Source organism: Balaenoptera physalus (assembly GCF_965194825.1).
Source record: "Balaenoptera physalus genome assembly, chromosome: 20".
Lineage (NCBI taxonomy): Eukaryota > Metazoa > Chordata > Mammalia > Artiodactyla > Balaenopteridae > Balaenoptera > Balaenoptera physalus.
The window spans coordinates 18023306-18051046 of NC_138901.1; the positions used below are offsets into that span (position 1 = coordinate 18023306).

At 41.0% G+C, this 27741-nt stretch overlaps 1 protein-coding gene across 2 annotated transcripts; it reads left to right on the top strand.

The window, feature by feature from the left end:
* On the top strand, window positions 1-27538 carry MRPL45 (mitochondrial ribosomal protein L45). 2 transcript variants are annotated; one of them, XM_082442342.1, is made up of 8 exons: window positions 2-151; window positions 1044-1221; window positions 1637-1754; window positions 5797-5895; window positions 25212-25260; window positions 26157-26306; window positions 26665-26838; window positions 27044-27538. In XM_082442342.1, exons 1-8 carry the CDS (start codon window positions 86-88, stop codon window positions 27128-27130), a joined length of 921 nt encoding a protein of 306 aa, XP_082298468.1. In that variant the 5' UTR covers window positions 2-85; the 3' UTR covers window positions 27131-27538. The 2 variants fall into 2 exon arrangements, with proteins under 2 accessions (XP_082298469.1, XP_082298468.1); XM_082442343.1 differs by lacking the exon at window positions 5797-5895 and having other exon boundaries at window positions 1-151.
* Window positions 27539-27741: the final 203 nt, after the last annotated feature.

A 27741-nucleotide genomic window follows, 5' to 3' on the forward strand; every position in this document is an offset into this window, starting at 1 on the left:
TCCCGAGCTAGCTCCGCCCTATAAACCTCCTTTCCGGCCCCAGGCTTTTTACTGTCTCCATCCCGGCTGCCTTTGCGTGAGCAAAATGGCAGTCCCTGTGCCGCGGGGTTTGTCTCGCTTATCCAGGGCTTTAGGATGGTGGTCTCGGCAGGTGGGTAGGGACGGGGTAGATAGGAGTCTAGGGGCTGGAGCGGAACAGAGTGGAGGGAAATACTCGCTTTGCAGTTGTCCTTGGTGAACTTGGACGTTACAGGTCGTACTTAGGCTAGGGAAGAGTTGAGGTAGACGAGACATAACTACTTAACTATGTGGCGGAGTGGGGAGAGCCTCGGTAGGGCCATGAGAGCGGGCAAGTTCTCGGGGATTAAGTTTCTCCGGTTTGGTCTGGGTCTGACTGGCCTGGGGGTGTTAAAGGGGAAGAAGTAATGGTTGGAAGGTGGGTTCGCTTCCCGTTGATTTTTATAAATGTCCTTAATTGAACAGTAGCTGTAAAGAAGGGAGTCTCGTACCTGCCTGAACAAACCTCATGGTCAGAGAGGAAAGAGACCTGGCCTTTGAAGAGCTTATTGATCAGTTGGGAGCTAGAACGACAGAATAAAGTTTACATTGAGGCTCCCAATAGAACGAGCAGAATCGAATCTGAGTAAATGTAGAGGAGATGCCAAGAAGAGGACTTTTCTTCTGCTCATTTCAGTATTGGGTTGGTGTTTAAGTTCCCCATCAGACTGAGCGTTCTTTGAAAGCAGAAGTCTTGCTTTCATCAACTCTGCATCTCTAGGAGTTGGCACAGTCCTATACTATGGAAAGTACTAAATAAAGGAAAGCCTTTAGTAAACGTTGAATGGTGTTAGTTAAAGTTGCTTACTGGCTTTTAGTAAGAGACACCCATAATTGTTAAGATAGTTGTGCATTTTATCCCGTGATATGTGGCTTTGTAATTGTTCCTAAGTCATTCTTTGGATGTGCCCATGCTGTCTTTGCTTACAGTTTGTACAAGATTGATTTTTTTCCAGGTTACCTAACCTTTTTCTACCATCCTCCAGCCAGTCCTGGTGACTCAGTCCACAGCAGTATTTACAGTGAGAACTAAAAAACGTTTCACACCCCCTACTTACCAACCCAAATATAAATCAGAAAAGGAGTTCATAGAATATGCCCGGAAAGCAGGACTGGTCATTCCTCCAGAACATTTGGAGCGTCCCATACATCTGGCCTGTACAGGTGAGACATGGTATTTCTGAGACCCTGGCCCAATCCCCTTCTGTCAGAGATCTTCTTGGAAAGTGGAATGATTTGGAGTATGAATGATAGCATTTAATTAACTACAAAATCGGTTCAGTCTCAATCATTTGTATACGTTACATTTCGTGAGGTCATCTTTGATCTTGTTTTCACACTATTCCTAGAAGACCAGGGTAAAACTTTTCCATTTTTGTACAAGAAGAAGCTGAGGCTCTAAGAGAAGACTGAAATGATCTTATTCTACTTTTTCTAATGCAAGACGATTCCTTTTACATGGAAGTCTATTTTGTTAGTCTATTTTGTATCCAGGAGCCCTCCCAATGTTTTATGACCTCAGGATGACTTTTTCTCAATCTTTCAATGCTTTTTTAGTTTTCTCCATCTCTCTTTACAGCTGGTATCTTTGACGCCTATGTTCCTCCTGAGGGTGATGCCCGAGTGTCATCTCTTTCTAAGGAAGGACTGGCACAGAGAACTGAGCGATTGAAGAAGAATGTGACATCACAATTATCGTAGGTGTCTGAGACAGCTGGGAGTCAGAATAAAAATTTCTTGCTGCTTAATCCAGAGAGGCCATCTTGGGTTAATTGCGTTGGCTGTAACTCCCTTGATAACTGGACAGTATATTCTTTCTCTGTAATAGAGCTAATGTATGATATGGGCATTCTGAATCGTAGCATCTCAACCTTGATTGGTCGTTTTTGTCATATCATTTAGGAAGTTCACATTGAAGTTTGTAGGACACTTTCTTGATCACATATTTTAAAATTTAAAGTAATAATAAGAGAGAGCATATTTTTATGAGAAATACCTTAGAGTTTAAACTTAAGAGAGTAAGAAAAGCCAAAAGGCTTAAAAAGACAGACGTGTTCTAGGGAGCTAACTGGGCTTTAGTTAAGGAGCAGAGCCAGAACTTTCTTCTGAAAGAGACTTTCAGTATCTGTCACTCTAGCTCTAACTGTATCTAAATGATAGGTTCTTAGGGTCATATATAGATTTCTATGCACAAGTGTACTGAGTCAGTGTTAATTCTTCATGTGGCCATAACCTGTTTCTCTAAATACAGATCTTATCACATCAACTTTTCTTCTGTCTCAGACTCCTTTGTGGCTCCCTGTTATCTGAAGAATAAAATCCAGATTTCTTCAGTGGTATTCAGGGCTTTTTATAATTTGGCTCTTGCCTTCCTCTCCACCATCATCTCCTTATTCCATTTTTCTCATCCTAAACTTTAACATTTCCAAACTAATTGCCAGTTCCTTGACGAATGTTGTGCTGTGTCTCTTTGCACATCCTTTCCTTTGCCTGAAAAATGTCTTTTTCTCTCAAGCGTTGTGTCTGCTTTTTTTTTTTTTTTTAATTAATTAATTTTTATTTTTGGCTGTTTTGGATCTTTGTTGCTGTGCACGGGCTTTCTCTAGTTGTGGTGAGCAGGGGCTACTCTTCGTTGCGGTGTGGGGGCTTCTCATTGTGGTTGCTTCTCTTGTTGTGGAGTGCGGGCTTCAGTAGTTGTGGCATGTGGGCTCAGTAGTTGCGGCGCACGGGCTTAGTTGCTCCATGGCATGTGGGATCTTCCTGGACCAGGGCTCGAACCCGTGTCCCCTGCATTGGCAGGTGGATTCTTAACCACTGCACCCCCAGGGAAGTCCCGCTTTTTTTTAAATAATGGAACTCCCAATCCTTCCCTCCCCCACCCCCTTTGGCAACCACGAGTCTGTTCTCTATGTCTGTGAGTCTGTTTCTCTTTCATAGATATGTTGTGTGTATGTTTTTTTTTTTTTTTGGCTACACCACGCGGCATGTGGGATCTGAGTTTGCTGACCAGGGAACAAACCTGTGCCCCCTGCAGTGGGAGCGCAAAGTCTTAACCACTGGACCGCTAGGGAAGTCCTTGTGTTGTATTTTAGATTCCACATATAAGTGATATCATATGGTATTTGTCTTCCTCTTTCTGACTTACTTCGCTAAGTATGATAATCTCTAGGTCTGCTTTTAATCTCTGTCTGCTTTTAAGCCTTCCCTGACTCTTTTTGTTATAAATGTAACTGTACGCATATTCTTACTGCTTCTGATAACTCTGTATGATTTCCTCTCATGTATTTCTCTCCTGGCCTAAGAGCTGTTTGGTGGAAGGGTTCATGATGATGATGAACAGAGCACAGGTGGTTTTATTATGGAGTTATTATCTAGGGGAGGAAACCAGTTATTAAATACTGATTGTACACAAATAATTACAGATATGGTGAAGTATGAGTGCTGTGGGAACATATGGCAGGGAAAGATAACTTGGTCTGGGAGTTAAAGGTAGGCTTCCCTAAGGAAATGACATTTAAAGCTGGGACCTAAAGGGTTGCTTGGAGTTAGCTGAGTAGAGGGGTATAGTGAGGAATAGCATTCTAGGGAGACAAAAACAGTACAAGCAAGGCTCTGAGGTGAAAAGTGCAAAGGAGTGGATTTTATCAAATGCTTTTTCTCTGATTGTTGAGATGATCATGTGATATTTGTCCTTTATTCTATTGATATGGTATATTGCATTAATTGATTTTTTTAGTGTTAAACCATTCCTGCATTCCTGCGATAAATTCCACTGGGTTATGGTGTCCCCCATCCTCTTAATATAGTTATAGTAACACTTTGATTAGATCAGGATTCCCTGTTTACATTATAACTACGAAAATGCTGTTGACAGCAGAGTCATGCAGTACATTATTACTACATTTCCTTTCCTGCATAATAGTTTCTTTTTCTGGTGTCAAGTGTCTTTTTTTCTCATTTGCTTACGGAACCCCTGGTTGTGTTAATTTTCTCTGAGTACATAGAAAACATTAAGTATTTTATCAATCCCATCTTCAAGAAGAAAGCCCTTCTGGAGCCTTCTTACCTATTTCAGTCTGGATTGGTCACTCTTTAGGCTCACTGTACATCGTGGGATCTACTTTTATCATCATCCTGATACTCCTTTTGCCTTGCTCTTATGTGTATTCCCTGTTTTGTGGATTTTACATCTCTCTCTTTTCATGGTTCATTCAGTTATTTTGGTGGCACACATTCCCCAGCAGCTTCCTGAGAAAGGGTGGATGGTAGATAAATGAGATCTTGCAAGGCTAAGGAAAAGTCTTTTTTTTAGTCTCCCACTTCATTTATAATTTTCCCAGGTATAGAATTCTGGGATGGGAGTCATTTTTTTCTCAATTAAAAGCACTGCTCCATTGTCTTTCTAACTTCCTTTTTTTTTTTAATGTTTATTAGGCTGTGCTGGGTATTAGTTGCAGCATGAGGGATCTTTGTTGTGGCATGCAGGATCTTTAGTTGCGGCACGTGGGCTCTTTTAGTCGCAGCATGCGGGCTCTTAGTTGCGGGATGCGGGATCTAGTTCCCCAACCAGGGATCGAACCCGGGCCCCCTGCGTTGGGAGCGCAGAGTTTTAACCACTGGACCACCAAGGAAGTCCCATCTTTCTAACTTCTAATGTTGCTAGTTAGAAGCCCAATGTCTTTCTTTTTTCTTTTTTTAATAAATTTATTTAATTTATTTATTTATTTTTGGCTGTGTTGGGTCTTCGTTTCTGTGCAAGGGCTTTCTCTAGTTGTGGCGAGCGGGGCCACTCTTCATCGCGGTGTGCGGGCCTCTCACTGTCACGGCCTCTCTTGTTGCGGAGCGCAGGCTCCAGACACGCAAGCTCAGTAGTTGTGGCTCACGGGCCCAGTTGCTCCGCGGCATGTGGGATCTTCCCAGACCAGGGCACGAACCCGTGTCCCCTGCATTGGCAGGCAGATTCTCAACCACTGCGCCACCAGGGAAGCCCCCAGTGTCTTTCTGACTCTTGAGTCTCTGTATGAAACCTGTTTTTTCTTTCTTAGTGCTTATAGGATGTTTTCTTCAATGCCAAAATTCTGTAATTTCACTATGAGAAGCTTTGGTCTTTATTTTTTATTTTTATTTATTTATCTTTTTAAATTTAAATTTTAATATTTGACTGCATTGTGTCTTTGTTGCTTTGTTGAGAAAGCGTGCTGGCTATCTCTAGTTGCAGTGAGTGGAGGCTACTCTTCGTTGTGGTGTGCGGGCTTCTCATAGGGGTGGCTTCTCTTGTTGTGGAGCACGGGCTCTAGGCGCATGGGCTTCAGTAGTTGCAGCATGCGGGCTCGGTAGTTGCGGCACTCGGGCCCTAGAGTGCGCGGGCTTCGGTAGTTGTGCGTGGGCCCTAGGGCACACGGGCTTCAGTAGTTGTGGCGTGCAGGCTCAGTAGTTGTGGCGCATGGGCTTAGTTGTTCCGTGGCTTGTGGGATCTTCCCGGACCAGGGATTGAACCCGTGTCCCCTGCATCGGCAGGTGGGTTCTTAACCACTACACCACCAGGAAGTCCCAGCTTTGGCCTTTCTTTAGAATGATTGATTTAAGTGTGAGTTAGAAGGTTGAATTTACGGGACTTGGCACATTCAAAAAACAATTATTGAATAAATGGACAGACATTAATGGACGTAAAGTAAGCTGTAAGTCATGGAAATTGTGTGAAGTCTTCTTTAGAAATGATTCTGATGCTTAATTTTACAGAATCCGGAGGATAAGAGAAAGTGATCCTAATTTTAAAATAAAGGACTTCCCTGAAAAAGCCCAGGACATCTTCATTGAAGCTCACCTGTGTCTAAACAAGTACGTGAACTCCCTGTCTTATATTCATTATGTTCTCAGTAGCTATTATTCTAGGCACAGGGTTTTTTTTTCCTTTAGGTAAGAGTTCTAGAGTGGGAGATGTTCCTCTGTGGGAAATAATTGGAGCCTGGAGCTGTCCTTGACTCCTCTCACTGCTTCTGGGCGTTTTCACCATTTGGTCTGGCTCAGCTCCACTGGCAAGTGTTGAGACTCTGCTGAACGGCTATTTTCACCCGCCTGATCCCTAATTCATCCTGACCCTTTTTGTGTGTTTGTCTTATATATGTACATTTCCTTTCCTTAATTATTTTGAATAAGTTTCTTTTAAAAATTTCCAACTTTTTCTTGATTGAACCAGGGGAGAAAAGTCAGGGCTGCTAGGTAGATGAAAAATCAACATGAGGGGCCTGGAATAATCTTAAGTACTAGTCCTTGGACTGTTGCTGACATTCTTTGAACTGTAGCTTGCTGTGGCTAGGCTTCAGGTAGGATCCCAAACCTATACTGTCAAATCCATTAATTATTTCTTTTTACTTTTATTTGTTTAAAACAAGTGTTTGATTGTGAAATATTTCAAACATATAAAAAAATACCTTGCAAGGTAATAGATGTTTACATTTTGCCGTATTTGCTTCTGAATGCCTAACTGGGGGAAGAGACAGGGATAAAGCATTATAGATACAGCTAAAGCCCCATCTCCCCATTCTTTTCCTTCCTAGAAAGAACCACTATCTTCCCTATTACTCTCATGCACATTTTTATACTTTCACCACATGTACATGTGTATAAACAATGTACAGTATTGTTTAATGTGTTGTGAAAATTTACATGAATGATGTATTTTTTTGAGACCTGCCGTGTTTATTGTTCAGTGTAGTTTTTTTTATATTTGATATTTTTTTCCTACCACATTATTTTTTGCATTCTAGTTACCATGATTTTTCTTTGTTTCTTTTTTTCCTTTCATTTGTGGTATTGATATAATTTCCTTCTAACTTTTTTATTCCTTCCACTTGTTTGGAACTATTACATCCTACTTCTGTTCTTATAATAGTTATTGTTAAAATGTTTAGCATGTATTGTTGACAATATCACAAGAAGCTTCAAACACTTGAATTTCAGTCACTGCCTCATACATCTCCTGTGTTATTGATATTTAGTTTTTTTAGTTCTACCTTGTTATTTCACTTGCATTTTTTATTTTTGTTTTTTTCCCTCCACTTCATTTTTTTATTTTTATTTTTTTGAAATATTCAATACATATATTTTTTTGATCACGCCATGTGGCATGACAAGGGATCAAACCCATGCCCCCTGCAGTGGAAGCATGGAGTCTTAACCACTGGACTGCCAGGGAATTCACCACTTCATTTTTAAAAAAAAAAAATTTATTTATTTGGCCGCTCTGGATCTTAGTTGCAGCATGCAGGGTCTTCGTCGCTGCATGTGGGATCTTTTTTTTTTTATTTTTCTTTTTGAATTTTTGAATTTTATTTATTTTTTTATACAGCAGGTTCTTATTAGTTATCTATTTTATACATATTGGTATATATATGTCAATCCCGATCTCCCAATTCATCCCACCACCACCACCACCACCCCCGCCACTTTCCCCCCTTGGTGTCCATACATTTGTTCTCTACATCTGAGTGGGATCTTTAGTTGCAGCATGTGGGATCTGACCAGGGATCGAACCTGGGCTTCCTGCGTTGGGAGTGTGGAGTCTTAACCACTGGACCACCAGGGAAGTCCCCCCACTTCATTTTTGTTTATTTATTTAAAATATTTATTTATTTATTTTATTTTTGGCTGCATTGGGTCTTAGTTGAGGCACGCGGGATCTTCGTTGTGGCATGCGGGATCTTTTGTTGCAGTGTGCAGGCTTCTCTAGTTGTGGCTCACATGCTCAGTAGTTGTGACACGAGGGTTTAGTTGCCCCGCGGCATGTGGGATGTTAGTTCCCCGACCGGGGATCAAACCCACATCCCCTGCATTGGAAGGCAGATTCTTAACCACTGGACCACCAGGGAAGTCCCTCCCCCACTTCATTTTTAAAGGATGCTTTCATTGGGTGGAGAATTCTAGGTTGGTTGGTAGCTTCTGTCAGCATTTAAAAAAAAAATAAAATAAATGTATTTATTTATTTATTTATTTTTTGGCTACATTGGGTCTTCATTGCCGCGCGCGGGCTTTCTCTAGTTGCGGCGAGCAGGAGCCACTCTTCGTTGCGGTGCGTGGGCTTCTCATTGCAGTGGCTTCTCTTGTTGTGGAGCACGGGCTCTAGGTGCGTGGGCTTCAGTAGTTGTGGCGTGTGGGCTCAGTAGTTGTGGCTCGCCGGCTCTAGAGCGCAGGCTCAGTAGTTGTGGCGCACGGGCTTGGTTGCTCTGCAGCATGTAGGATCTTCCCAGAGCAGGGCTCGAACCCGTGTCCCCTGCATTGGCAGGTGGATTCTCAACCACTGTGCCACCAGGGAAGCTCCTCTGTCAGCATTTTGAAGATGTCATCTTTTGGTTTCTGTTGATTCTGTTGAGAAGTTAGCTATTTTTTCTTGTTCCTTTGAAGTTAAAATTTCTTTTTTCTCTGGCTGCTTCTAAGTTTTTTTTTCCTCTGCCTTCAGTGTTCAGCAGTTTACTGTGATGTACCTGCGTGTGTGTGTGTGTGAGTGTGTGTGTATCTTTTTCTTGCTCCAGGTTCCTATTGCTTTTTAAATTTGGGTGCTTTTTTGGTTAGTGTTGAAAAAATTTAGAACATCTCTTCAAATGTTTCTTCCGCTCTACTTTCCTGTCTCCTTGTGTTGCTCTGAATACGCATACATTAGATATTTTCAGTGTGCCAGATGTCTCTTAGGGCTCTTTTCTTTATTTTCCAGTCTTTTTTTTTGCCCCTCCAGCTTCATTCTCGATGTTTTCTGATCTTTCTTCCTGTCCTCTCTTCAGTTGTATCAACTCTGCTGTTAAGCCTGTCTGTTGGGTTCTTAATTTTGTACTTTTCACTTTTGATTTAGTGTGTGTGTGTGTGTGTCCAGTTCTTTGCTAAAATTCTCCATTCTGTCATCTAATTTCTTGAACATACTAATTATTTTAAAGTCTGTGTCTGATAAAATCTGTATCTTCTATAGGGCTGTTTTATTTATTTTTTTCTTTTGGTTTTGGTTAGTTCTTACCTTTTTATACGCCTGCATTTTTTTTTTACAATAGATATTTTATTTAAATTTTTATTTTTTGGCTGTGTTGGGTCTTCATTGCTGCATGCGGGCTTTCTCTAGTTGCGGAGAGCAGGGGCTACTCTTCGTTGCAGTGCGCGGGCTTCTCATTGCGGTGGCTTCTCTTGTTGCAGAGCACGGGCTCTAGACGCGTGAGCTTCAGTAGTTGCAGCACACGGGCTCAGTAGTTGCGGCACAGGGGTTCTAGAGCACAGGCTCAGTAGTTGTGGCGCATGGGCTTAGTTGCTCTGTGGCATGTGGGATCTTCCTGGACCAGGGATCGAACCCATGTCCCCCGCATTGGCAGGCGAATTCTGAACCGCTACACCACCAGGGAAGTCCCTACAATAGATATTTTTAAAAAACTAAAAATATAACCATTTATTTAAAAATTATCAGTTTCAAAAGGGCTTTTATTGATGTTAGTAAAAATATGTATAATATAAAATCTACCATTTTAGAGTATAATTCAGTGGCCCTAAGTACATTCACAATGTTATACAGTCATCACCACCATCTGTTTCCTGAAATTGTTCATCATCCCAAGCAGAAACTCTGTACCCATTAAGCAATGATTCTCCATTGCTGTTTCCTACCAGCATCTGGTAACATATATTCTACTTTCTGTCTCTATGGATTTGCCTATTTTAAGTACCCCATATAAGTGGAATCTTACAGTATTTGTCCTTTTGTGACTGGTTTATTTCACTTGGCATGATGTCTTCAAAGCCCACCCATGTTGTAGCATGTATCAGAATTTCCTTCCTTTTTAAAGCTGAATAATATTCCATTTTATGTATATACCACATTTTGTATCCCTACATCTGTTGGTGGACATTTGGGTTGTTTCCACCTTTTCATTATTATGAATAATACTTTTACGAACACTGGTGTACAGGTTTGAGTCTTTTGAGTATATACCTAGGAGTGGAATTGCTGGATCATGTGGTAATTCTGTGTTTAATTTTTTGAGGAACCACGGTCTTCCGTGGTAGCTTTGCCATTTTACATTCCCACCACCAATGCACACGGGTTCCAGTTTCTCCACCTTGTTGCCAACATTTTATTTTCCATTTTTTGGATAATAGCCGTCCTAATGAGTATGAAATGGTATCTCATTTTGGTTTTGCTCTGCATTTCCCTAATGGCTAGTGATGTTGAGCATCTTTTCATGTGCTAGTTGACTATTTAGTATATCTTCTTTGAAGAAAGGTCTAAAGTTCTTTGTCCATTTTTCAGTTGGGTTAGTATTTTGATACAGAGTTGCAGGAGCTCTTTATGTGCTCTGGATATTAATCCCATATCAGATATATGCTTTGCAAATGTTTTCTCCCATTTTGTGGGTTGTCTTTTCACTCTCTTGGTGGTGTACTTTAATGCACAAAGGTGTTTAAATTTTGTTTTGTTTTTTTTAATTTTTAATTTTATTTATTTATTATTTTGGCTGCGTTGGGTCTTTGTTGCTGCGTGCAGGCTTTCTCTAGTTGTGGCAAGAGGGGGCTACTCTTCGTTCCAGTGCGCGGGCTTCTCATTGCAGTGGCTTCTCTTGTTGCGGAACACGGGCTCTAGGTGCGCAGGCTTCAGTAGTTGTGGCTCACGGGCTTAGTTGCTCCGCGGCATGTGGGATCTTCCCAGACCAGGGCTCTAACCCGTGTCCCTTGCATTGGCAGGCGGATTCTTAACCACTGCGCCACCAGGGAAGCCCAAAGGTGTTTAATTTTGATGAAGTCCAATTTATATGTTTTTTCTGTTGTTGCCTGTGTTTTTAGTGTCAAATCCTACAAATCATTGCCAAATCCAGTGTCATGGAATTTTTCCCCTATGTTTTCTTCTAAGAGTTTTGAGATTTGACTCTCACATTTAGGTCTTTGATCTATTTTGAGTTAATTTTGCATACGATGTCAAGTAAGGGTCCAACTTCATTCTTTTGTATATAGATACCCAGTTTTCCCAGTCCCGTTTGTTGAAGGGACTGTCGTTTTCCAGGGAATGATCTTACAGCCTTGTTGAAAATCAGTTGATCATATATGTGAAGGTTTGTTTCTGGGCTCACCATTCTATTCCATTGGTCTATGTGTCTATCCTTATGCCAGAACCACACTGTAATGGAATTGTTTTCTTAATTTCCTTTTCTAGTATTCATTGCTAGTATATAGAAATAAAACTGAGTTTTGTATGTTGATTTTTTTATCCTACAACTTGGTTGAATTTTTTTATTAGCTCTAATACTTTTTTGCGGAACCTTTAGAATTTTCTGCATGTAAGATCATGTCATCTGCAAACATACTTTTTACATCTTCCTTTCCAATTTGGATGCCTTTTATTTCTTTCTCTTGCCTAATTGCTCTGGTTAGAACTTCTGGTATTATGTTAAATAGAAGTAGTAAAAGCAGGCATCCTTGTTTTGTTTCTGATCTTAGGGGAAAAACTTTCAGTCTTTCACCATCGGGTATGATACAGCTGTGGATTTTTCTTTTTTTTTAATAGATTTATTTATTTATTTATTTTTGGCTGCATTGGGTCTTTGTTGCTATGTACAGGCTTTCTCTAGTTGTGGTGAGTGGAGGCTATTGTTTGTTGCAGTGCGTGGGCTTCTCATTGCGGTGGCTTCTCTTGTTGCGGAGCACAGGTTCTAGGTGCACGGGCTTTAGTAGTTGTGGCACGCAGGCTCTGGAGTGCAGGGTCAGTAGTTGTGGCACATGGGCTTAGTTGCTCTGTGGCATATGGGATCTTCCCGGACCAGGGCTCGAACCCACGTACCCTGCATCGGCAGGCAGATTCTTCATCTTATCTGTCTTTCTGTAACTGTGGTTTTTGGTCCACAGGCTGCAGGATTGTAGTTTTTCTTGCTTCTGCTGTCTGCCCTCTGGTGGTTGAGGCTATCTAAGAGGCTTGATGGGAGGCTCTCCAGGCAGATTCTTTACCACTGCACCACCAGGGAAGTCCCTGTGGATTTTTCTTATGCGGTCTTTATTGTGTTGAGGAGCTTTCCTTCTACTCCTAGTTCATTGAGTGTTTTTATCATGAAAATGTGTTGGATTTTGTCAAATGCTTTTCTTGCATCAATTGAGATGTTCACATTGGTTTTTTCTTTCATTTTATTAATGTGGTGTATTACATTGATTTTCTATGTTAAACCACCCTTGCGGGACTTCCCTGGTGGTGCAGTGATTAAGAGTCCACCTCCCAGTGCAGGAGACACGGGTTCGATACCTGGTCTAGGAAGATCCCACCTGCCGAGGAGCAACTAAGCCTTTGCGCCACAACTACTGAACCTGTGCTCTAGAGCCCATGCACCACAACTACTGAAGCCTGTGCGCCTAGAGCCCGTGCTCCACAACAAGAGAAGCCACTGCAGTGAGAAGCCTGTGCACCACAACGAAGAGTAGCCCCCGCTCGCCGCAACTAGAGAAAGCCTGCCCGCAGCAACAAAGACCCAATGCAGCCAAAAATAAATAAATAAAATTTAAAAAAAAATCCTTGCATTCTAGGGATAAATCTCACTTAGTCATGTTGGGTAATTCTTTTAGTATCATGCTGAATTTGGTTTGCTAGTATTTTGTTGAGGATTTTTACATTTATATCCATAAGGGATATTGGCCTGTAGTTTTCTTTTCTTGTGGTGTCTTTACCTGGCTTTGATATCAGGGTAATGTTGGCTTCATAGAATTATGAAGTGTTCCCTCCTCTTCACTTGATGTTAATTCTTCTTGAAATGTTTGGTACAATTCACCAGTAAAACCATCAGGTCCTGTGCTTTTCTTTTTGGGGAGGTTTTTGGTTATTGATTCAGTTGCCTTGTTGTAGATTTATTCAGATTTCCTTTTTTCTCTTGAGTCAGTTTTGGTAGCTTGTGTGTTTCTAGGAATTTGTCCATTTTATCTAGGTTATCCAGTTTGTTGGCATACAAGAGTATTCTCTTATAATCCTTTTTTACTTCTGTATAATCAGTAGTAACATTCCCACTTTCATTTCTGATTTTAGAAATTTGAATCTTCTCTCTCTCTTTTTTTTAATCAATCTCGCTAAGTTTTGTCCATTTTGTTGATCTTTTAAAGAACCAACTTTTGGTTTCATTGATTTTCTCTATTGTTTTTATGTCTCTATTTTGTTTTTCTCTGCTCTAATCTTTATTATTTCTTTCTTTCTGCTAACTTTCAGTTTAGTTTGGTCTTCTTCTAGTTCCTTACAGTGTACAGTTAGGTTATTAATTTGAGATCTTTCTTTATTAATGTAGGTGTTTGCAGCTATAAATTTTCCTCTTAGCACTGCTTTTGCTATATCCCATAAGTTTTGGTATGTTGTGTTTTCATTCTCATTTGTCTCAAGGTATTTTCTAATTTCTCTTGTGATTTCTTCTTTGACCCATTGGTTATTTAAGAGTGTGTAGTTTATTTTCCACATATTTGTGAATTTTCCAGTTTTTCTCCTGTTACTGATTTCTAGTTTCATTTCATTGTGATCAGAAAAGATACTTTGCATGATTTCTATCTTTTACATGTATTTAGGCTTGTTTTGTGGCTGAACATATGGTCTATCTTGGAGAATGTCCATGTGCATGTGAGAGGGATGTATATTCTGCGGTTGTTGCATGGAGTGTTCTGTATATATCTGTTCATTGGTATTTTAAGTCCTCTATTTCCTCATCAATCTTCTATCTGGTTGTTCTTTCCATTATTGAAAGTGAAGGATTGAAATTTGTAATTATTATAAAACTCTTATTTTTCCCTTAATTTTGTCAGTTTTTGCTTTATATGTTTTGGGACTATGTATATGTTTATAATTATATCTTTTTGATGGATTGAACCCTCTATCAGTATATAATGTTCTTCGTTGTCTCTTATAATCTTTTTTTGGCGTAAAGTCTGTTTTGTCTAACAGTAATATTGCCACCCCAACTGTCTTTTGGTTACTATTTGTATGAATATTTTTCCATCCTTTTACTTTCGGTCTTCTTGTGTCTATCTAAAGCGAGTTTCTTGTAGATGGCATAAAGGAGGATTATGTTTTTTTTGTTAGTGAATCTGCCAATCTCTGTCTTTTAATTAGAGAGTTTAATACATTTACATGTAAACTAGTTACTGATAAGGAAGGAGGTCTGCCATTATTATTTTCTGTATGTTGTATGTGTTTTTTGGTCTTCATTTCCTCCATTACTGCCTTTTTTTGTATTTAGTTAATTTTTTAATAGTGTACCTTTCTGACTCCCTTTTTTCCTTTTTTATATATTTTAAAATTATTTTCTTAGTGGTTACTTTGGGAATTAGCATTAACATCTTAACAGTCTAGTTTGAAAAATAACAACTTAGTTTCAGTAGTATACAAACTTTCTGCGTCTCTGTATCTCTGTCCTGTCCCCTTTGCTTTGTTATTGTCACAGGTTGTGTCTGTATACGTTGTGTGCCCATAACATAGGTTTGTAATTAATGTTTTATGCATTTGCCTTTTAAATCATATAGGAAAAAAATAGGAATTACAAATCAGAAGTACAATAATACTGGCTTTTATATTTTCCTATATAGTAACCTTTATCAATGTTCATTATTTTTTCTTATTGCTTTAAGTTACTGTCTAGTGTCCTTTCATTTAGGTCTGAAAAACTCCCTTTAGCATATCTAGTAGGGCAGATCTACTAGAAATGAACTCTCTCAATTTTTGTTTATCTGAAAATATCTACAGTTCTCCTTCACTCTTTTTTTTTTTTTTTTGGCTGCAACTTGCAGCATGCAGAACTTCCCTGACCAGGGATCAAACCCGTGTGCTCTGCAGTAGAAGCGTGGAGTCTTAACCACTGGACCACCAGGGAACCCCTCTCCTTTATTCTTTTTTTTTTTTTTTAAAGATTTATTTATTATTTATTTATTTAATTTATTTTTGGTTGCGTTGGGTCTTAGTTGCAGCACACGGGATCTTCGTTGCAGTGTGCAGGCTTCTCTAGTTGTGGCGTGCAAGTTTTCTCTTCTCTAGTCGTGGAGCACAGGCTGCAGGGCGCGTGGGCTCTGTAGTTGTGGCGCACAGGTTCCAGAGCTTGTGGGCTCTGTAGTTTGTGGCACACAGGCTCTCTAGTTGAGGTGCGTGACCTCAGTAGTTGTGGCATGCGGGCCCAGTTGCCCCGTGGCACGTGGGATCCTAGTTCCCTGGCAAGGGATTGAACCCGTGTCCCCTGCATTGTAAGGCATATTCTTTACCACTGGACCACCAGGGAAGTCCCTCCTTTATTCTTAACGGATAGTTTTTCGAACTGTAGAATTCTTGGTTGACAGTTCTTCTATAAATGTATTTATTTATTTATTTATTTATTTATTGGCTGCGTTGGGTCTTTGTTGTTGCGTGCGGGCTTTCTCTAGTTGCGGCGAGTGGGGGCTACTCTTCATTGTAGTGCTCAGACTCCTCATTGTGGTGGCTTCTCTTGTTGCGGAGCACGGGCTCTAGGCTCATGGGCTTAAGTAGTTGTGGCACGTGGGCTCAGAAGTTGTGGCTCGCAGGTTCTAGAGCGCAGGCTCAGTAGTTGTGGCACACGGGCTTAGTTGCTCTGCAGCATATGGGATCTTCCCAGCCCAGGGATCAAACCCATGTCCCCTGCATTGGCAGGCAGATTCTTAACCACTGCGCTACCAGGGAAGTCCCTACAGTTTTTCTTTTAGGACTTTAAATACATCATCCCACTGTCTTTTGGTCTCCATTGTTTCTGATAAGAAATCAACTATAATCTTTTTGAGGATCCCTGGTATGTGATGAGTCACTTCTGTTTTGCTGCTTTTAAGATTTTCTCTTTGTCTCAGTCTGGATTTCTTTGAGTTCATTCTGCTTGGAGTTTGTCGAGCTTCTTAGATGTGAATATTCAAGTCTTTTATCAAAATTGGGATGTTTTCGCCATTCTTTCTTTCTTTTTTTTGTAAATTTTTAAATTTAATTTATTTATTTTTGGCCATGTTGGGTCTTCGTTGCTGCACGCGGGCTTTCTCTAGTTGCGGCGAGCGGGGGCTACTCTTCATTGCAGTGCATGGGCTTCTCATTGCGGTGGCTTCTCTCGTTGTGGAGCACGGGCTCTAGGTGCGCAGGCTTCAGTAGTTGTGGCACGCGGGCTCAGTAGTTGTGGTTCACGGGCTCTAGAGCGCAGGCTCTAGTTGTGGCGCACGGGCTTACTTGCTCCGCGGCATGTGGGATCTTCCCGGACCAGGGCTTGAACCCATGTCCCCTGCATTGGCAGGTGGATTCTCAACCACTGAGCCACCAGAGAAGCCCTCAGCCATTCTTTCTTTCTTTCTTTTTTGTTTTTTTTGGCCACACCAATAAAAAAGTTCCCTGACCAGGGATTGAACCCAAGCCCCCTGCAGTGGAAGCATGGAGTCTTAACCATCGGACCACCAGGGAAGTCCCTTCAGCCATTATTTCTTCAAATGTTTTTTTCTGCCACCTCTTTCTTCTCCTCTGGGACTCTGTGATATGTGTGTTGGTGCACTTGACGGTGTCCCACAGGTCCCTCAGGCTCTGCTCATTTTTCTTTATTCTTTCTTCGTTTTGCTCCTTAGACTGGATAATTTCAATTGTCATATCCTCAAGTTAGCTGATCCTTTTCTGCCTGCTCAGATCTGCTGTTCAGCCCCTGTAGTGAATTTTTAATTTCAGTCACTGTACTTTGCAACTCCAGAATTTGTTTGGTTCCTTTTCATAATTTCTGTCTCTTTATTGATGTTCTTTTTTTTTTTTTTGAATTTTTGAATTTTATTTTATTTTTTATACAGCAGGTTCTTATTAGTTATCCATTTTATACATATTAGTGTCTATATGTCAATTCCAATTTCCCAGTTCATCACACTACCACCTTCCCCCCCATACCACTTTCCCCCCTTGGTGTCCATACGTTTGTTCTCTACATCTGTGTCTCAATTTCTGCCCTGCAGACCAGTTCATCTGTACCATTTTTCTAGGTTCCACATATATGCGTTAATATATGATATTTGTTTTTCTCTTTCTGACTTCACTCTGTATGACAGTATCTACATTCATCCACGTCTCTACAAATGACCTGATTTTGTTGCTTTTTATGGCTAATACTCCAGTGTATATATGTACCACATCTTCTTTATCCATTCGTCTGTCGATGGGCATTTAGGTTGCTTCCATGACCTGGCTATTGTAAATAGTGCTGCAGTGAACATTGGGGTGCATGTGTCCTTTTGAGTTATGGTTTTCTCTGGGTATGTGCCCAGTAGTGGGATTGCTGGGTTGTATGGTAATTCTATTTTTAGTTTTTTTTAAGGAACCTCCATACTGTTCTCCATAGTGGCTGTATCAATTTACATTCCCACCAACAGTGCAAGAGGGTTCCCTTTTCTCCACACCCTCTCCAGCATTTCTTGTTTGTAGATTTTCTTATGATGCCCATTGTAACTGATATGAGGTGATACCTCATTGTAGTTTTGATTTGCATTTCTCTAATAATTAGTGATGTTGAGTAGCCTTTCATGTGCTCCTTGGCCATCTGTATGTCTTCTTTGGAGAAATGTCTCTTTAGGTCTTCTGCCCGTTTTTGGATTGGGTTGTTTGTTTTTTTGATATTGAGCTGCATGAGCTGTTTGTAAATTTTGGAGATTAATCCTTTGTCAGTTGCTTCATTTGCAAATATTTCCTCCCATTCTGAGGGTTGTCTTATCGTCTTGTTTATGGTTTCCTTTGCTGTGCAGAAGCTTTCAAGTTTCTTTAAGTCCCATTTGTTTATTTTTGTTTTTATTTCCTTTTCTCTAGGAGGTGGGTCAAAAAGGATCTTGCTGTGATTTATGTCATAGAGTGTTCTGCCTATGTTTTCCTCTAAGAGTTTTATAGTGTCCAGTCTTACATTTAGGTCTTTAATCCACTTTGAGTTTATTTTTGTGTATGGTGTTAGGGAGTGTTCTAATATCATTCTTTTACATGTAGCTGTCCAGTTTTCCCAGCACCACTTATTGAAGAGACTGTCTTTTCTCCATTGTATATCCTTGCCTCCTTTGTCATAGATTAGTTGACCATAGGTGCGTGGGTTTATCTCTGGGCTTTCTATCCTGTTCCATTGATCTCTATGTCTGTTTTTGTGCCAGTACCATATTGTCTTGATTACTGTAGCTTTGTAGTATAGTCTGAGGTCAGGGAGTCTGATTCCTCCAGCTCCGTTTTTTTCCCCTCAAGACTGCTTTGGCTATTCGGGGTCTTTTGTGTCTCCATGCAGATTTTAAGATTTTTTGTTCTAGTTCTGTAAAAAATGCCACTGGTAATTTGATAGGGATTGCATTGACTCTGTAGATTGCTTTGAGTAGTATAGTCATTTTCACAGTATTGATTCTTCCAATCCAAGAACATGGTATATCTCTCCATCTGTTTGTATCATCTTTAATTTCTTTCATCAGTGTATTATAGTTTTCTGCATATGGGTCTTTTGTCTCCCTAGCTAGGTTTATTCTTAGGTATTTTATTCTTTTTGTTGCAGTGGTAAATGGGAGTGTTTCCTTAATTTCTCTTTCAGATTTTTCATCATCAGTGTATAGGAATGCAAGAGATTTCTGTGCATTAATTTTGTATTCTGCAACTTTACCAAATTCATTGATTAGCTCTAGTAGTTTTCTGGTGACATCTTTAGGATTCTCTATGTATAGTATCATGTCATCTGCAAACAGTGACAGTTTTACTTCTTCTTTTCCAATTTGTATTCCTTTTATTTATTTTTTTTCTCTGATTGCTGTGGCTAAGACTTCCAAAACTATGTTGAATAATAGTGGTGAGAGTGGACATCCTTGTCTTGTTCCTGATCTTAGAGGAAATGCTTTCAGTTTTTCACCATTGAGAGTGATGTTTGCTGTGGGTTTGTCGTATATGGCCTTTATTAGGTTGAGGTGGGTTCCCTCTATGCCCAGTTTCTCTGGAGAGTTTTTATCATAAATGGGTGTTGAATTTTGTCAAAAGCTTTTTCTGCATCGATTGAGATGATCATATGGTTTTATTCTTCAGTTTGTTAATATGGTGTATCACATTGATTGATTTGCGTATTTTGAAGAATCCTTGCATCCCTGGGATAAATCCCACTTGATCATGGTGTATGATCCTTTTAATGTGTTGTTGGATTCTGTTTGCTAGTTTTGTTGAGGATATTTGCATCTGTATTCATCGGTGATATTGGTCTGTAATTTTCTTTTTTTGTGGTATCTTTGTCTGGTTTTGGTATCAGGGTGATGGTGGCCTCATAGAATGAGTTTGGGAGTGGTCCTTCCTCTGCAATTTTTGGAAGAGTTTGAGAAGGATGGGTGTTATCTCTTCTCTAAATGTTTGATAGAATTCACCTGTGAAGCCATCTGGTCCTGGACTTTTGTTTGTTAGAAGATTTTTTTTTTTTTTTGGCTGTGTTGGGTCTTCGTTTCTGTGCAAGGGCTTTCTCTAGTTGCGGCAAGCGGGGGCCACTCTTCATCGCGGCGCACGGGCCTCTTCACTATTGCGGCCTCTCTTGTTGTGGAGCACAGGCTCTGGACGCGCAGGCTCAGTAGTTGTGGCTCACGGGCCTAGTTGCTCCGTGGCATGTAGGATCTTCCCAGACCAGGGCTCGAACCCATGTCCCCTGCATTAGCAGGCAGATTCTCAACCACTGTGCCACCAGAGAAGCCCTGTTAGAAGATTTTTAATCACAGTTTCAATTTCATTACTTGTGATTGGTCTGTTCATATTTTCTGTTTCTTCCTGGTTCAGTCTTGGAAGGTTATACCTTTCTAAGAATTTGTCCATTTCTTTCAGGTTGTCCATTTTATTGGCATAGAGTTGCTTGTAGTAGTCTCCTAGGATGCTTTGTATTTCTGCGGTGTCTGTTGTAACTTCTCCTTTTTCATGTCTAATTTTATTGATTTGAGTCCTCTCCCTCTTTTTCTTGATGAGTCTGGCTAATGGTTTATCAATTTTGTTTATCTTCTCAAAGAACCAGCTTTTAGTTTTTTTGATCTTTGCTCTTGTTTTCTTTGTTTCTGTTTCATTTATTTCTGCTCTGTTCTTTATGATTTCTTTCCTTCTGCTAACTTTGGGTTTTGTTTGTTCTTCTTTCTCTAGTTCCTTTAGGTGTAAGGTTAGATTGTTTATTTGAGATTTTTCTTGTTTCTTGAGGTAGGCTTGTATAGCTATAAACTTCCCTCTTAGAACTGCTTTTGCTGCATCCCATAGGTTTTGGATCGTCGTGTTTTCATTGTCATTTGTCTCTAGGTATTTTTTGATTTCCTCTTTGATTTCTTCAGTGATTTCTCGGTTATTTAGTAACATATTGTTTAACCTCCATGTGTTTGTGTTTTTTACGTTTTTTTCCCTGTAATTGATTTCTAATCTCCTAGCGTTGTGGTCAGAAAAGATGCTTGATATGATTTCAGTTTTCTTAAATTTACTGAGGCTTGATTTGTGACCCAAGATGTGATCTATCCTGGAGAATGTTCCGTGCATGCTTGAGAAGAAAGTGTAATCTGCTGGTTTTAGATGGAATGTCCTGTAAATATCAATAAAATCTATCTGGTCTATTGTGTCATTTAAAACTTGTGTTTCCTTATTAACATTCTGTCTGGATGATCTGTCCATTGGTGTAAGTGAGGTGTTAAAAGTCCCCCACTATTATTGTGTTACTGTTTTTTTGTTTTTTTTTTTTAAAGGAATTCCTTTATTATTATTATTAATTTATTTATTTATTCATTTATTTTTGGCTGTGTTGGGTCTTCATCTCTGTGCAAGGGCTTTCTCTAGTTGCGGCAAGCGGGGGCCACTCTTCATCGCGGTGCGCGGGCCTCTCACTATCGTGGCCTCTCTTGCTGCGGAGCACAAGCTCCAGACGCGCAGGCTCAGCAGTTGTGGCTCACGGGCCCAGCTGCTCCGCGGCATGTGGGATCCTCCCAGACCAGGGCCTGAACCCGTGCACCCCGCACCGGCAGGCAGACTCCCAACCACTGCACCACCAGGGAAGCCCTGTGTTACTGTTGATTTCCTCTTTTATAGCTGTTAGCAGTTGCCTTATGTATTGAGGTGCTCCTATGTTGGGTGCATATATATTTATAATTGTTATATCTTCTTCTTGGATTGATCCCTTGATCATTATGTAGTGTCCTTCCTTGTCTCTTGTAACATTCTTTACTTTAAAGTCTATTTTATCTGATATGAGTATTGCTACTCCAGCTTTCTTTTGATTTCCATTTGCATGGAATATCTTTTTCCATCCCCTCACTTTCAGTCTGTATGTGTCCCTAGGTCTGAAGTGGGTCTCTTGTAGACAGCATATATATGGGTCTTGTTTTTGTATCCATTCAGCGAGCCTGTGTCTTTTGGTTGGAGCATGTAATCCATTCACATTTAAGGTAATTATCAATATGTATGTTCCTATTACCATTTTCTTAATTGTTTTGGGTTTGTTTTTGTAGGTCCTTTTCTTCTCTTGTGTTTCCCACTTAGAGAAGTTCCTTTAGCATTTGTTGTAGAGCTGGTTGGGTGGTGCTGAATTCGCTTAGCTTTTGCTTGTCTGTAAAGCTTTTGATTTCTCCATCGAATCTGAATGAGATCCTTGCTGGGTAGAGTAATCTTGGTTATAGGTTCTTCCCTTTAATCCCTTTAAATATGTCATGCCACTCCCTTCTGGCTTGTAGAGTTTCTGCTGAGAAATCAGCTGTTAACCTTATGGGCGTTCCCTTCTATGTTATTTGTCGTTTTTCCCTCGCTGCTTTCAATAATTTTTCTTTGTCTTTAATTTTTGCCAATTTGATTACTGTGTGTCTCAGCGTGTTTCTACTTGGGTTTATCCTGTATGGGACTCTCTGCGCTTCCTGGACTTGGGTGGCTATTTCCTTTTCCATGTTAGGAAAGTTTTCGACTATACTCTCTTCAAATATTTTCTCGGGTGCTTTCTCTGTCTGTTCTCCTTCTGGGACCCCTATAATGCGAATGTTGTTGTGTTTAATGCTGTCCCACAGGTCTCTTAGGCTGTCTTCATTTCTTTTCATTCTTTTTTCTATATTCTGTTCCGCAGCAGTGAATTCCACCATTGTGTATTCCAGGTCAGTTATCTGTTCTTCTGCCTCAGTTATTCTGCTATTGATTCCTTCTAGTGTATTTTTCACTTCAGTTATTGTATTGTTCATCTCTGTTTGTTTGTTCTTTAATTCTTCTAGGTCTTTGTTAATCACTTCTTGCATCTTCTCGATCTTTGCCTCCATTCTTTTTCTGAGGTCCTGGATCATCTTCACTATCATTATTCTGAATTCTTTTTCTGGAAGGTTGCCTATCTCCACTTCATTTAGTTGTTTTTCTGGGGTTTTATCTTGTTCCTTCATCTGGTACATAGCCCTCTGCCTTTTCATCTTGTCCATCTTTCTGTGAATGTGGTTTTTGTTCCACAGCCTGCAGGATTGTAGTTCTTTTTGCTTCTGCTGTCTGCCCTCTGGTGGATCTATTGATGTTCTTATTTCATACATTGTTTTCTGGTTTCCTTTAGTTCTTTGTCCATGGTTACCTTTATCTCAGTGAGCATAAGTAAGATAGTTGATTTAACGTCTTTGGCTAATAATTCCAGTGTCTGGGCTTCCTCAGGGATGGTTTCTGTCAAAAATTTTTCTCCTTTGGATGGGCCATACTTTCGTGTTTCTTTGTATACTTGGTAATTTTTTTGTTGAGAACTGGACATTCTGAGTATTATTATGTGGTAACTCTGGAAATCAGATTCCTCTGCTCCTCAGGAATTGCTGACTTTGCTCATCAGTGCCACTGCCATCCATTTGTGACTTTTCCAAACTAGTATTGCTAAGTGTGTATTCTTTGTTGTGGGTAGTCATTGAAGTTTCTGTTCCATTATCTCTGCAGTCAGCCAGTGACCTGACAAAGATTTCCTAAATTGTCTGGCTGAATAAAAACAAAACAGGTGTTCTTGGTCCTTTATCCCTTTAAATCTGGTGGTGGGAAAAGCTGCTGCAGCCAGCACGGCTGAAACCATGACATCATCTGCTCTGGTCTCTCTGCAATCCACCAGCCTGACCAAAATGTGCAACTCAAATTTTTGGAGGGAGGGGTCCCTACTGCCTGCCCTTGCACCAGCCATCCACTCCAGGAACACAGGCCACTGTCCCCACCAGTAATGGCAGGGCTGAGGGAAAGAGGAGGGTAGGTGGTTTGCACATGTTCTTAAATTCGAGATCACTGGCTTCTCCCTTCGTCAAGCACTCCCCTAGTTGTTATAGGTGTCCAGTCAACATCCAGAGTTCTGAAATTGTGGTTCTGGTTATTTTTTCTAATTTATCAGTTGTTTCAATGGAGAGACCCAACCCTAGTGCTTCCTCCTCTGTCATTTTGCTTGATGTCTGTGTCTGTTGATTTTGCTAGCTTCCAGATGTTTTGTAATGTTTCATTGTGAGCTCGTCTGCAATGGAGAGTGTTTCTTCTGAGGGAATTCCAAACAATCTAAGTTATGAATATGATCCCAGAGAGGTTTTAGGGGTGTTTCTGCCAGATACTCTAGGGATATCATTGGCCAGGTATCAGTTTTTATGTTAATTTCTTAGCTTAGGAATTCTTACATCATACAGATACCATAAATTCTGTGTCCACCTCTGGGTATAATGTGGACTTATTAGGGCTTTAATTTTTTGTGGGAGTTTTTTTAATTTGTTTTTTAGATTCCCCACCCCACCCCACCCCACCCTGCCCAAGCCCTAGACTGAGGGAAACTTTATATCTAGGTTGGTGGACTATTTTCTAGTTTCCCTTTCCTGCAGGTACAGGACTCTTTTTGAGGGTCATAGCTTTATACAGGGATCTCAGTTCCAACTCCCTGTCCTTCCAGCATCCAAGGTTTTAGGAAAAGTCAAGCTCTAGCCATCAGATCCTATTTCTAGATCCCTAAATCATCTCTGTGCTGTTGTGGTATCAGGTTGTATTCTTTCCATTCTGCTTTTAATTCCCTCTTCCTTTCTGGCATCTAAGGACTTACCTTCCTTTCTTGTGAACTAGGCTAGAGATTTTAAAATGTGTGTGTCTGTGTGTATTATATTCTCTCCAACCTTTCTGGATGTTTATAGTGGGAGCAGTTTCACATAAGCTCAGTCCATTATGTTGCCCAAAGCAGATGTCCTCCTTTTATTTTTCAGGGTAAGTTCTATTGCAAAATACTCAGTGAACTCAAAAAGGGGAATTTATTTCTACTGAAGATTTCTAGGCCAGGACAGTGACGAGGAAGAATTTATTCTGAGGTGGCAGGCATAGTGGTTGTGGGAGCTGTCACCACACCTCAGTCTAGTCTAGTCTAGAGCTGCAGTGGGGGAAATGACTCGGAATCTTTTGTATTTGGAATAGAAGTGGAGGGGAAGCAGATAGAACTGATCCATTACCCACTCTGGGATTAGAGATGCAAGTTTTCAAAGGGCAAAGGCTTAAACTGCTCAGAAAGTATTAAATTGTGGGGAAAAGTCATGAATGTGTATCTGAAAGAAACTGATCTGTGGTCTTAGGTTTATTTGAAGCCCTTCAGTTAGGAACCCTCCTAAGGTCTTATATGTACAGGAGCTGGGGTTTGCCAACTATTTTCTTACTGTTACTGCATAGAATCAGCATAACTAGGTCACTCTGGCAGCAACAAAGATCGGGCAGGGGGCAGTTTTGTGTAGAAAAGACCAGAAAAAACAGATGGTTATCTTCTGGCTAGGTTCAAAGATGAATGTGTAAGAAATAAGGCTAAGCAGTTGGTATTGATGATGTGTCCATGGTAAGAGGAGATAAATTGAGCTTTTGATTGTTATTTGTGTTGGATTTTGTTCCAGCTTAGAACAAACATCAGTCCCCACGTCCCAGTGAGGGCTTCTTGCCCATCTCAAGGAGGTGTAGTAATTTCAGAGAAATTTCTTTCTGCTCCTGAGATTCAAACGTAACTTTACGCTGCTCGTAGATCTCACGGTTTTCTGGTAAATCATGTGGTTCTTCATCTTTGGACTAGGACTGGGACTTAGTATGTTATCTGGCTTATAGCAGGTGTGCAGAAAATGTTTATAAATATGAAGGGACTTGTTTTCCATTTTCAGGGCCATTTTCAGCTTTCATACATGGTATCATGAAAGCAGGAGTCAGTGATACATATCTCTTTCCTTTTTAGCTCAGACCATGACCGGCTTCATACCTTGGTAACTGAAAACTGTTTTCCGGTAGGTTCTTATCTTCCTTAGAACTGTGGGACCCCTGAGTAGACAGATTCTAGATATCACCTCTGATTTTCTTAAGGATCAGTTTTGAGAGTGCAGGAAGTTTAAGGCAAAAGCTGAAGTTCCATTATTTTTGGCTGAATGATAATGACTTGATATGGACTCTGGTAAAGGCCATGCAGGTGAAGAAAGAGGAAGTCCCTCAGCAAGCAGTACTGAGACTACAGATCCTGAGGTGAGGGTATGGTCACATTAGGCCAGCCCTGCACATACCTATACTACAATAAAGGATTTAACCAGTGTTCATGGGGCTTACATTGGGTGGTAACAGGGGTGCTAGGTACTCTGGGAGACCCCTAACAATGAGGACTTTGTGGTTCAGTTAGAGGTTCAAGAATAAGAACTTCAGTTTCTATCAGTTTTGCTTCATCTCCCCAAGGACAAGTTTAGCTATCCTAGTCTTAGCAGGTTAGCCTTTATAAAAGGCTATAAAATTCCTATAAAATCCCACCTTTCACTGCCAAAAGGTGAGAGAAAAAAAAACAAACGTGTGCAGTCAACAGAAATGCATGCAATAATGAGCAGATTATGAAAGTGTGTAGGAGGGATAATGGTATATTAGGTAAACTGGCAGTTTGGAGTGTGGTCTTCATTCATTTGGAGAAGGGTCCTCAAGGAGGTAGGTGGGTCTTGAGTTGTGATTTAGAAATGGAAAGAGAGTTGTTGTGAGGTGAGCTTGAGCAGTAGTTTAAGGTGAGAGAAAATAAGCACCAGAGAGCATTTGACAGGAAACGTTGCATGTTGACTGTGGTATTGCAAGAAGAGCAAGCGTGGAAATAAGCACCAACTTCCCTACAGGGAGGGAAAAATCCAGTTGAACTATTCTCCTCTGCCCTCAGGACATGGTCTGGGACATCAAATACAAGACCGTCCGCTGGAACTTTGTAGAATCTTTAGAGCCACCCCAGGTGGTGCAGGTTCGCTGTTCAAGTCTGCTGAAACAGGGCAACGCGTATGGCCAGGTCACCATCCGCATGCATACCCGGCAGGTAGAGGCACCAGTCTGCTTTCCTCCCAGCTTTCTTCACTCTCAGGTTGGGCACCTACCTCTGAGTCCTGGGTACAGCTGCCCGGGACTGTGAGTTCTAAGGAAAGGTTCACCATGGTCTTTCTTACCTTGTCACTGCACCCTTCCCACTGCTGGATGTTGGCTCTACTAAAACAGGTGTGGGGATACTCTTCCCCACCCTTCCTGGACTCCCTCCCACCTCCTTCCACCACCCCGCCCCCCCGCCCCCCGGTCAAAAACCCTCTAAGAGTAAAGTGTCAGTGGTTGATCTGTTAGTCTAGATTCAGAATTAAACAACTCTGAGGACTGACCGACTAGATGTGCTTTCATCCTTGCAGACTCTGGCCATCTATGATCGGTTTGGCCGGTTGATGTATGGACAGGAAGATGTGCCCAGGGATGTCCTGGAGTATGTTGTCTTTGAAAAGCATCTGGTGAATCCCTATGGGAGCTGGAGAATGCATGGCAAGATCATTCCCCCATGGGCACCCCCTAAGCAGCCTATCCTTAAGGTAAAGCAGCTTGCATGGTTGAAGACATGGCATCCTAAGCCACTCCTGTTGGGCTCCACCTAGTGGACAGAGAGGGTGATGCACCACCAGGAAGAGGAGTCGTCTTGTTGGCGGTGGGCACGGAGGTGGGCGTGGAGGCGGGCATGAATCTCTTAGGTAAGCCATGGACTTGGATAGTAGGTAACTCAGCATCCTGCTCTTTCAGACCGTGATGATCCCTGGCCCCCAGATGAAACCTTGGGAAGAGTATGAAGAGCCACAAGGAGAGGCCCATAAGCCTCAGCTAGCGTGATGGCAAAAGTGACTCCTCGGGTGAAGCATGGGTGCTGAGGTGGCTGGAAGCTGTGAAGTCCGGGAGTCTGGGAGCTGTGAAGTCATCCATTTTCTTCATGCTGTAGAAAGAGCTAACGTTGTTCTCTCTTGCCCTGCTTGGGTCTTTTTAGCAGTCTCATCCTCAGTAACCGCTACTGATGGTTGGGCCCTGGTGGGTTGGTCCTGTGCACAACAATGGACCTACTTCTTCTTTTTTTAATCTTACATCTAGCTTCTAACTCCAGATGAAAAACAATATGTTTCAGAGAACATCTGATACCAGCTTTTCCCGCAGCAAGAACTGTCAGGAGCAAACTGGCGGAACTTTCTTTCTAATTACAGGGCAGGATCAGAGTTTGAAATAAAACACTGTCAGGTATTGGACAAATGTGGTGGGTTCCGTGTATTTCTCCTGGTTCAGGATGGAAGTAGACCAGCCTTCAGAGGGCAGAAGTGGAAGTTATCTCAATTGTGAGTGATGTGACTTACAGGAAATCCAGACTTGGGAAAAATAATTCGTGTTTCTAAAAGTGGTGTCATTTAAGAGGGTCTTTTCGCATATGCTGACTCACTGAATCAGTATTTATATTT